This window comes from Oncorhynchus nerka, linkage group LG10 (genome assembly GCF_034236695.1).
Source record: "Oncorhynchus nerka isolate Pitt River linkage group LG10, Oner_Uvic_2.0, whole genome shotgun sequence".
Lineage (NCBI taxonomy): Eukaryota > Metazoa > Chordata > Actinopteri > Salmoniformes > Salmonidae > Oncorhynchus > Oncorhynchus nerka.
The window spans coordinates 39,855,827-39,868,165 of NC_088405.1; the positions used below are offsets into that span (position 1 = coordinate 39,855,827).

The 12,339-nt window shown below is 38.3% G+C and overlaps 1 protein-coding gene across 1 annotated transcript; it reads left to right on the plus strand.

Moving 5' to 3' along the window:
- Window positions 1-3,383: 3,383 nt before the first annotated feature.
- On the plus strand, window positions 3,384-9,992 carry LOC115135297 (homeobox protein EMX2-like). Its single transcript, XM_029669834.2, has 3 exons — window positions 3,384-4,110; window positions 5,491-5,675; window positions 7,130-9,992. Exons 1-3 carry the CDS (start codon window positions 3,723-3,725, stop codon window positions 7,301-7,303), a joined length of 747 nt encoding a protein of 248 aa, XP_029525694.1. The 5' UTR covers window positions 3,384-3,722; the 3' UTR covers window positions 7,304-9,992.
- The last annotated feature ends 2,347 nt before the right edge of the window (window positions 9,993-12,339 follow it).

The following is a 12,339-nucleotide window of genomic DNA, read 5'->3' on the forward strand; positions in this document are numbered from 1 at the left end:
TGCTCATTTTGTATTTATTATTACTTTTATTATAACGTGTTTTACTTTTCTATGATATCTCTATTTTCTTTCTCTCTGCATTGTTGGGAAGGGCCGTAAGTAGGCATTTCACTGTTAGTCTACACCTGTTGTTCATGAAGCATGTGATGAATAAAATGTGATTTGATTTACTGCCACTTGACGTTATGGAATGTTTGCACACAAGTATAAATCTATAAATCATTGGATGATCCCCCTGATAACCCGGATGGAATTATGTGATTCTTCCTTAACCCTTAGGAAGTCCCACCCACTTGACTACTTAAAAATGGTGAAAGTAGTCAATGGGCGCTGCTCATGCTACAAGATAGGCTTTTGGGTACTAGATTCCTCTATCTATCTCTATGGTCAAAACCAAGAAGTCGCACGAACCATACTGGTGTAGAACCATCCGTCATGGATGCTGTAAAAAGAATAATTGAGTTTTACCAAAATAATCTAGGACTATACAAACAGATGTGCAGCGGACATTTTTTTAAACTGCAACAACAACAAAAATCTATGATAAACAAACGATTATCCGCGTAAGTACATATTTACATTGCCAAGGCTACCAGTAGGTGACGCAGTTTTGAACAGCTAGCCTACTGAACCTACACCCATGAGAAACGCTACTTCATCCCTGGTTCATTGAATGGATTCCAATAATAAACAATCCAAAGAATGAGACCAGTGTAATATAAGGGAATCTTGCTAGCTATATTGTTAACAATGTTTTTATTCATTTACCTCTTAGCATCAATTCACTAAAGTAGATCTAACTGAGTAGACCTATATTTATTCGTTACTACATAGGCATGTGGCCTATTGTTATTATTATGCTATTAATATCATAATTTCTGGAAAATAATACTGATGAACTAATAATAACTAATAATAATAATAATTATTGTTCTATTTTTTAATTTTATTATCACTAATATTCTGCCTTAGTGCTGAAGTAGATGCATTAGCCTACTGTTTATCAGTCTGTAACTGCAAAACGTCCGTTATCTCATTGACTAATGCAGGCCATTATTATATATAGGCCATCTGATGCCTGGAGTATGCCAGACAATGTCTTGCTGTTGGGCTACACAAAGAAGCAGCAAGCTGCACCGTGTACAGAAAAGGACAAGCAAGATAATAACAAAAAAACAGAGACATCCCACTGACCCTTCCACCACTACAGTCACGGAGAGAGCAAGCAGTCGTAAGATTGGTCACTGCCATGAACCAACCTGACCACCCTCCACATGATCTCCTACCACAGAGAAAGGGAGACAGTATTGGCAGAGTCCTCTGAAACCAGAACCGACTGTCCAAAATCAACGCAAGGACAAAAAGGCAGGTCAATTCTACCACAGCCACAGCCATCAGACTTTGATTTTTTTCCTAAGACATGGGACCTTTTTAATTTAATGTAATATATTGTGTTTTTTTTAAATATTGTCTAAATGCCACTGTGCATTCTGCAAAATGTAGTCTTGCGGACTGCGAGTATGAATGAAATAAATCAATACAGGCCTATGGCAGATAAAATGTCATATGCACAGGACGTTTCAAAAGACATATGGGACCTTTTCAATTGAATGCAATATCTTGTGTTTTTTAAGTGTTGTCTAATTGTAACTGTGCATTCTGCAAAATTCAGTATTGTGGACTGCGAGCGTGAATGAAATAAATCAAATCAAATCAGGCCTACAGCAGGTCAAATGTAAATCATACGCACAGGACCTTTTCAAAGACACTGCACATAGAGGGAAATAGTGCATATTCCTACGCAAGGAGACAACGGCCTACAATTGTGCAATGTTGCAATATCGATGTGCAACACAAATGCTTATTGGGGTTATAATTTATTAAAATAACACAATGCGTGCAGCTTTCAGGTACAAGCCATGGCTTGCTACCATGTTATCATAAGATCGACTTGGCACTAAAGCCTACATGAGCTGTCCCGACGTAAAATGTGTTCAACTGAAGTCATCCTTCGATACCTTTCTTTTATATTTTTAAGTAAATCTTAGATTTAATTCGCAAAAGTGTAACCTTGGCACAATATTAATTGACCTAATTAATAATCATAATCATCCATTTTTTTAAATGGATTTGTTGTTATTCATAATAATTTTACCATCAATGTAATGGGCTTGTAGTAATGCAGGACGGATTGGCCACGTATATCTAATAAGCAGAACATCGCAAACAAAGTTAAACTACCGAGACTCATAGCCCGGGCAGATTTGGACTCACAACCCATAGCATTTTCTTATAGTCTACTCGTGGGTTGAATCATATGTCCCCGAAGATGAACATCATAATTATGACAGTGACTTAAAACCCTACAGTGAAATGAAAGAAACACATAGTTATCTTATTCCAAATGAGGTCCTTTATTGGTTTAAGAAAACCATCATGCGCATTTTCATGGAATTCAGCAATAGCAAAATAATGAAGATATCACTAAGACATGGAGACCTATTGCGGCATATAATAGGCTATATGTTACAGGTGGATTTATTATTATGGTACAGACATTTCCGCTAAATGAATGGTCAAATAAAAGGCATACCAAATACATTTCTAAACTCGTGCGTGTGTATAGGCCTGTATCTTCCTATGCACTTTGTAAACCTCAAATTACAAATGATAAACCTTTCGTCAGTGAATGCTTGACTTGCATTGAGCAGAAATTAGCCTACGCAAAAAAAAGTTGTGTTTAGGGTAATGTACGTAGGCCTAAATTAAATGGGTCGTTTATATGTCAATACAACAAACCAACTGCACTGAATATAGTGTGGATCCAATATCCATCGTCCCAATCTTCCGGCCAATAGAAATTGGGGAGCCTTCAACCCCTAACTAATCACAAACTGATAGGAGAAAATGAAAACACGGAGAGACGAGGCCAGGGTATGTAGTTGGGTATGCTGTAATTACCATAATAATGGTAAATATAAATTAATATAAAAGGTATCCCTAAAATGTAAAATCGGTAAACTCCTATTTAAACAGAACTATGCGGTGGCTATTGGTAAACACACCCAGGTCAATGGTGTAGGCTACATTTTATACTAACAACGTATCACACTTATGTCAAAGAATGTTAAACCGACTCTTAGCCCCATACTTCAACATAAAACTCAACACTGATAAACATAAAGGCCCCTTTAAGACCGACTGTCCTCAGGCCTTATCGGTAGACAAAAATGCAAACGTAAGTACCTTGAGCTTTTCTACTGGTTCAGCTGAGTAGCCTATGTAAAAATGTTCTGAAGATCTGGTTCTGAACGAATCCGTTCCGTTTTGCTTGAGTCCGCCTCTCCGTGCCTGTTCCTATTGACGCACTTAAAGACTCTTCCCTCAACCTTAAGGCGAGTAGCAGCGACCAATCACCATGCCATTACAGGCTTCAGAGGAAGCTGTTTATGTGACTCCAGCGCTAATTAGGCTCATGAACTAACAAATCGCTTGCACAACTGGTGAGGAACCGATCACATCCATGGATTGTCTGGCGCAGTTGACCACCTTTATGGCTATTTGTTGATTTGTTGTTACTTTGGCTTCTATTCTTGCTGCACTCTTCGTTCCAAAGTTATTTATGCTGACAAACTTTCTCGGTGTGGAGTAGTAACCTATTTTTTTACGAAGTACGCCTGCACCTCTTAAACTCTAAGCTGGGGAATCTTGACTATCAAACCATGTTTCAACCTACACCGAAGAGGTGTTTTACTATAGAATCGTTGGTAGCGAAGGATAATCCTCTACCAGTGTCGAGGTCTGAGGAGCCCATACGACCAGCAGCTCTGAGCTATGCAAACTCCAGCCAGATGAATCCATTTCTGAACGGGTTTCATTCCAGCGGCAGGGGCGTCTACTCTAATCCGGACTTGGTGTTCGCTGAGGCGGTCTCACATCAGAACAACTCCGGTGTCCCAGTTCATTCGGTACCACCTCCACACGCGTTGGCTCACCCACTTTCATCCTCACACAGTCCGCACCATCTTTTTGCCAGCCAGCAAAGGGACCCCTCAACTTTTTACCCATGGCTAATACATAGATATAGGTACTTGGGTCACAGATTCCAAGGTAGGTTGAATTTACATTTGTCTTTTTAACGCATTTATTACTTATTTATGCTGTTAAGCCCTTTTTTGGGGATGTTCCATAGCATTTATGTAGGCCAATATAACATGTAATTATGAGAATAAAGAAACGAATGATAAATATCAGTGAGCTATCGAATTTTGGAAATATATGTGCTATCGCCTTGTCTCGAACAGTTTTACAAACTGTTTTTGTCTGTTATAATTAGAACACTGTTCAACTGGAATAGGCTAGGGTACTTTTAGTAGCCTAATGTACGGCATAGTATTTCTCAATGTGGTAACACGGGTTCAAATGTATTTTGCTGGTGGTCTATAGCCTATAATTTTCCATTTTGTTTTAAAAAAAGGAATTGCAAAGAGTGGACTTTTAAAAAGTCCTTTAGCGTCTAAAACATTTCATTGAAACAAAAATAAGCATAAAACCTTACAAGTGTAGGGCTATATAATTAATTGACTTGTTATTTTTAACAACAAAAAAAGATTATTGAAAAATAAATAATGATTTAATTTGGCCTAGATATTTACTTCATGTTTAAACTGAGTGCAAATCAATTTAACTACATTGATAGATGCCTGTGTAATTTTTTTGTACTCATCCGTGCCTTGGAATAGGAATTGGGTCGTATTTGTGGGCTATGTTTTTATTGCCCAAACTGCTGTTTACGAAATTGTACACAATGCACTATTTTAAAATCGCACTATTAATTTATCATCCCCCAAATTGGACTGTCATATTAGAAAATTATATATTTTTTTGCTGGTGGATGCACATAATCTTTTTCTGAAAACAGTGACATGCAAATTGTATAATAAGTGAACGATCTGTTTTCATAATGGTTATTTTAATAAGGGTCTTGATAGTAATTCTGACAAAAAAAAATGTTAGGCTAATGTAGTCTAATTTTCCACCATATACTTACAGTATACCAGTGACTGTATGCTAATGTTAAAAAGAAAAGTTGAAAAGGGTTAGGCTATAGAGGCTTCTAGGCCCCTTTGTGATTGTAGACCATTGTGTTGCTATTTTGTATGTGTAGGCCTAGTGTTTTAGGATAACCAAAGACTGTATCGAAACGGCGCTTATTTTAGCCACTGCATAGCCCTATTGTTGCCATTTGAATAATATAAACTGTATCAATTTGCTATTGTTAAAATTATTGCAAAAAAAATGGTCAAGGTGTTGCTTGTGACTAAATTGGTTTCAATGTTCAATTGAGTGTTGCCGTAGACTTTAGTCAAAAGTTAGAAGGCCCAATTCTGCGGTATAGCCAAATTATGAGCATAGCATCATCATCTCTTTAGCCTCAGTTTGCAACGTAAGAGTGGTCATAATTAATATCCCTCCCATTGTCGTTTTCAGGTAACGAAACAAGCCCGGAGAGCTTCCTTTTGCACAATGCACTGGCCAGAAAGCCCAAAAGAATTCGGACAGCTTTTTCCCCTTCCCAACTTCTGCGGCTTGAGCACGCATTTGAAAAAAACCATTACGTCGTAGGTGCCGAACGAAAACAGCTTGCGCACACCCTTAGCCTCACAGAAACTCAGGTAAGAAAATGAATTGAATATTCACAAGTGTATCGTTAAGTCCGCATTAGGCCTACTTTGAATAGGGGATGGATTTAAAAGACGATTGTGTCAAGTTGCACCAGACCTGACATGACGCACAGGTTTGTGGGGTGTTTTTCAAGGGGTGTTTTATAGCCTGTAGGCCTACCTACATTAGGCTATAGGACAATAATAACTTGTTTTCGTGTTGGCTACGGTATCTGTGAATATGCTAAATTTCTATGAATAGGCTAATTATTTATAAGAAATTCATATGCCAGCCCATAAGTGACATTACGGGAATTATTTATTCATTTATTGAAAACACGACAATGTGTTGTCTATTGGGGTAAACTTCACACATGCTATAGTTAATCCTTATTGCAAGTCAAATGTAGGAATTTCACATAGGCCTAAATGCTATTCCATTTTAAAAATTGAAATGAAGGGGGGGAAATTATATAAATGAAAACACACGTTTATTCATTTTTCAAAATTAGGCCTACTATTGGATTGACCTGTAAACCCACAGTTTCAGAGATACAAAAATAAATGTCTACACCACCATCGGCCTTGAGGCTTTTAGTTGGATGAAAGAAATCAATGATCATTGTACAACCTCGTTGGGTTGAATTACTTTGTTTTGGGGAAAAAAAGGTTTCCATTCAAAATGGAGGGCAATTAACCAGTTAACCATTTTAAAGGATCTATGGCACGCTAAAAAGAATGAGACGGACTCAATGAATTTCTCTGGCCATATTTAAGATCGTATTTGTGCCTATCAGCTTGTGGAACGGTCGGTGTCTTTTGTCCCAGTGTCACCACCGGCTCTTCTCTAAACGGAGGCTTTCAGAGGGGAATGAGGGAGAAATTAACCATCACCCACTTCAATTAGCTGACTGAAAGCACATTAAATGCACCTCACTTGCCAAGCTGTCAGACGGATGGCTTGTATATATTAATATTGCCCACTAGCCTATTGATATGAATTTACAAAAGGCTTAACATTAACAAGCAATGTGGCTTTTACATTTTTGGGGAAATTATTAGAAATTAAATGACATTTATTTGTTATGCATTGCATATTCGTGGGTCTGTTTGCGCCCGTTTTTTTCGACCAAGGGGATGTCAATGTCTGGTAATTGGCTTACGTTTGTACTATTAAAAAAATAGAGTATGCAATGCATGCCATTTTTGACCTAGGCAATATCCCATCTGAAAATAACCGTACTTCTAGCCTAACTTGTAAGTAATTTAGGGCCTATAGCATTGGGCAAATTTTCACACAGCGATCTATGAGAGCCTATGCAAAAATGCTAGGCCTTTGCACTCCTTTTATAGTCTATGCTTGTATCTCTTTTGCTATTCTGCTATTTGAATTCTAACTTTACGCACATGGATAGTTTTTGTTTAGTATTTTGGTATTTATTGTAGCCTTTATTTATTTCCCTTAGGTAAAAGTGTGGTTTCAGAACCGAAGAACCAAGTTCAAGCGTCAAAAGTTGGAGGAGGAGGGTTCAGATTCGCAACAGAAGAAGAAGGGGACCCATCACATAAACCGATGGAGACTCGCAACTAAACAAGGATCGGGAAGCCCGGAGGAAATTGATGTAACTTCAGACGATTAAAATACGAAATTGTTTGAACCTGGGACAGCCGTGTGGCGTGAAGGATGACATGGCTAAGGATGCTGTGTACAGAGAGACAGAGAGAGGGTAAAGCCAATGTCACATTTCGATTCTTCGGAGATCGGCAGCTGAGGGTGAGAGATCCGATTGGTGGCACTGCTGTCACTACCATGGGTCTGTCAAACCATATCAAATTGCCCAGGCAAAAGTGATTGACAGTATCGCAGTCCACCTACCTGACCACCTTCCACGCATCAACCCACCACTACAATCTCCCACGAACCACCCAAAAATTAATCTCCAATTCACATTGGACATTTGCACTTCTGAAAGTTTCTAAATATGAACGTTTCCACTCAAGATACCAAAATCCACAACTGTTTTTGTAAAACTTAAATTGCATGGTAGACTTTCTGGTAGTTGTTTTAATTTGATAATTTTCTCAAAAACAACTTTGTTTTAACTCTATTTTCAATCTCAGAGATGTTGTGCTTCTTCCTTTTTACAAAGTGTGCAGTCTTTTAATTAATGATTATCGTGTTAAAGTGATTGTGAGAACAGTATGAAGTAGCAGTGCTGCGTTATAGTGTTTTTAAAGAAAATGTATTTCGAAAACTTTATAAAAGTTTATCAAACCACAGATAAAGTACTTAAAGGGAAAGTATCCAGGACATTCCTTAAACCTAAAGCTTTACCATGTCTCCGTTATTCTGTCACGAGCATATTGTCAGGATTTGACCCTTCCGTGAGAGTTGCCACAAAGGACTAATGCAAGAATTGACTGCCGTAGAGGCGAGAAAACGTCAAGCACTGAGCGTATCCATGTACAGAGATACTAAAAGTTAATGTTTCTGTTAAACCCTCTTTTATCAGAATGTAAATAATGTTGTGTTTGTGTTAAGTTTGCTACAATTTTAACACAAAGTATACTTCCAAGAAGTATGTAATTGTTAATATTTTGTCAATAAAGTTTTATCAATATGTTGCGCGCGGAGTAAAATTAGGGTTTTGATTTTAGATCAACTTTCATATATTGACATTTTATAAAGAGACCTGTTACGCTCTTCAATTCAAGCGTGTATTATTTAACACTTTTTATAGGCTATTGGCTGCCACCAATCACCCGCTTCATATATCTTGATTTTCGTCAAACCAGTCTCACAATTAGCCTATATTTGAGATAGGCCTATGACTAATTTTAGAAGAAATCCAGACAATGTGGCTTGTTAAAATGAATTTATAAAATCCAAAATAATTTGTCTGTGGCAAGTGCATGGTTGTTTTTTCCGGTCGTTCATTTGCTCCTCAGTCTGATAGACTGCATTAATCCGTTTTTATTTAGAGGGGCAGCGTCTGGTCTGTTCAGGCTACAAAGAGTCCTACGAGCTTTTGTGAAAGTGCAAATCAGTTTAGGCAATTATCATGCGAGTAATATGAGGGGGAAAGGGGATGCATTGCCCAGTGGTCCACTTTAATCTCTTAATCCGTGGATCCAAGGGGGCTTGGTTGGACATAATTTAGTACAATCTGACTACCCCTCACGAAGCGATAAGGGAAGGTTGCAATGTGCAGCAAAATGAGATCTTTGTTTAAAATCTTGTCTCCGACAGCCATGAGTAGGATATGCGTACACGCGTTCTTCCCACAAATTGATCACAAACAAAACAGCGTCAACGCATGTATACGCTTTTCCCATTAGATGTTTTAGCCTATTACGCTTGTACGGCAAAAATACATTATATATATTTTTTGGTTGTTTTTACATCTAAGAGCTTAATAGAACAACGTCTCTTTTTTTTACAAGTGACTCAAACATAACATTTGATTATTTATTTATTCAGGGAAAACCCATTGACACCAATGTCTCATTCACAAGGGTGCCCTGGTCACAGTAACACACTTAAATACAACATGGAAACAAAACAGCCATCGATACAATGTAAAAGAAAAGAAAAAAATACAGCACAACACAATTTAAGAAAAACGGTTATATTCCTCAACTACAAAATGTTATATTCCTCAACTACTAAATCCTCAGTCAATCATTTAAATTGCCATAGCCGCACTAGAACATCCTATTGTAATACGTTTTGTGAATTGTTTGAGTAGTGAGGTGCATTAAAAGTAAGAAAGGATTTACCTAATTCGGTGGAGATCCGAGGAACCTCAAGAGTTAACCAACTCTGTGAAAGGGTTTGGTATCTCGTGTTTTTATGCTTCAACAACGAAGTTAGGTAAGTCGGAAAGCTTGGGTAGTAGAGTTGTGTAAACAGAAAGGGAATATTGAAGTGACCTCCAGGACTTTAATGGGGACCAGCTAACCTTTTAATACATGATGCAGTGATGCAGCGTATTAAAACCGCAACCTGTGATAAATCGAAGGGTTTTGGTAGACAGCATCCAACGGTTTAAGAGTAGTGGCTGCTGCATTCTGGTAACTGGTGTCACCATAGTCAAGAACTGTCAGGAAAGTTGACTACAATATGCTTCCGGCTGTTTAGAGAGAGGCGTTTAAACTAGCTCATCAGCATGTTTTTTTATATATTTTTTTTATCCTTGCCAATCCAAATGCCCAGATATTTATAGGAACCCGATCAATGGGTGAACCATTAAATGAATGAATGCACATGGGAAAAATGCACATCAAATTGTTTTAAATGTTGCAAAATTAAACTGTATTATATTTACACTATGTATCTCCTAAACATGTGAAGTCCCCACAATGCACAGTGTATGATGTGAGGTGTAGTGTCTATTTCTATAATTGTTTCACATCTTGAAAAGGAGCTTTTCGGAGGGGGGGAGGGGGGCTATAGGCCTACATACAAACTACGGTCCCCATATATGGATGGGGAGTTTTAATCGGCCCATGGACTATAACAGCAATAAGAATCTTCAGAGAATACCATTAGCTTTGAAAAAACCCTAAAAGCTTTATTACAAACCCAGCTTTGAAATAGGGGGATTAGAGGGCTGAAAAGGTCCCACAATAGTTAGAAGAAAAGGTTTCATGCTAATGAGGTTAATGCCCTTTGTATCTCCGGACTCCACAACTTCATTACTCCTATCTCCGGCAACACCGAGCGGCTCAGAGCGCGCAATCCACTCGAGCTTCTCCCTACCCTGCCTAAAGAAGGATTTGATAGCAGTCCTGTTCAAACTAGATAATTATATATTTTCAAGTTGGAATTAAGATAAAGAAAGTGCAGTGAAGGCGGTGAGCCTTGATCCGCTGCAAACAAATTTGGCGCACTTTCTCCCTCCGCGGTGCCTCAATAAGCAGGACAGCCCCCTCATTATGACTGGGTCTCGTTGTATGAATTGTACACTCTTTTGATTTAAACAAGCCAGTCTTTTGAATTTAAAGGCAGATTATTGTATACAGCGAAATTAAATAAATGTTATAATGAAGAACCGGATCTGTTCAAATGTACACGGGTTCCCATGAATAGCCTATACATTAGCACTTCTACACAAGTAGGTCTATACAGGCTATTCACAGAGCTAATTTGGAGCTCGGGGAGGACATTTCTATTCAAACCGTGCATTGCATGCCTTTATGACACATGCTGAAATGTATTTTATTTTATAGTGGATATATTCGTCAAATGGGCTATTGGATTAACACTGCAAACTATTTGGTGTCTTTTTCTGCAACATAACTCGGTGTTTTTTTGTGATAAAGGCTATGATAGGCCCATATTTTTCATATAAGTCTGTGCATAGGCCTATGACTGTGCGTAAAGCCTCGACCTTCCCTTTTTTTTTTACAAGGCCTACAATTGCAAGGATTTACATATCTTGGGGTTTAACATTTTTACATTTTCACTGAGGTAAAGCAGCAACGCAAGGGATAAAATACCAATGTGCGCAGGAAAGCGCACCTGTCTTTTTGAACAAGGCAGATGAAGACGTTGTTTGTCATTGTTAATCTTTAGTGGTTCCGGTAGGCCTACTGTTTCCTCCACTCAAACTTTCTCTGGGTCAGTGAATGTTAAGTTATGAGATACTAGACCCCATATACTGTATCAATCGATTCCTTTCCCAAACAATAAAGCTGTGTGTATGAGGAGTGCTGGGGACCTTGTGACCCGCTTATTTAACCTTGCGCTGCTCCGCGGTACAGAGGCTAACGTTTTTTTTGGCCGCCCTTAATAAGGACTGGGAAACGATCAATCATCAAAGCCCCATGGCTCGGGTTTATTATTTAGTTACTATAGCCAGATCATTCCTGGCTGCTAAATACTCGATGAGGAATATGGATTCTGACACCATCTGAAAGGATAGCAAGTAAGCCAAAGGTCTAGGCTACTTACCTGACGTGAAATAATTATCCGCCATTTAAAGAACCGTCCTATCAAATGATCCCGGTGACCCAAACCCCCTAATCTGCATTAGTAGGTCTAAATATGTCCGCTGATTTTGCTAATGTGAATGGTATTTGGATGGCGACCATTACACATCAATAACGCACTTCCCTGCTATAGCCTAAACACTGAAAACAAGTATATCTGCAAAAACAAACACACATTAGATGAAGTCCACTATATAAAACAGGCAATGAGACTAATCTGATCTTGTTAGAGTAGAACGGGCCCTATAGCCTACTCATAACTCGCACTCACAAATATAGGCTACCTTTCATCACCATTATGCACAGATGAGCGACTGCAAGCATGGTACAGCCTTATATCAAGTGTGATTTATGATCAGCTTTTTGAAGACTTTAAAGACATTTTTGCATTTACTGGTAGGCCTCTGGCCTAGGCCATAGTGGTGCATGCCGACTTCCGTCCTACTCGGATTCACGTTGCTTGAAACTAGGTAATGCCAACTTCTGTCCTCTCATTCACGTTTCTTGACACTAGCTACGCTGTAAAAAAAAGTCATTAGTTCTGCTAACTCAAAGTATTTCAGTGTTCAATACTTAAAGTAAAAAAAGTGACCTTTACATTTAAATTTTTTACCTTAATTTAACTAGGCAAGTCAGATAAGAACATTTTTTTTTGTTACAATGACGGCCTACCCGGCCCAAA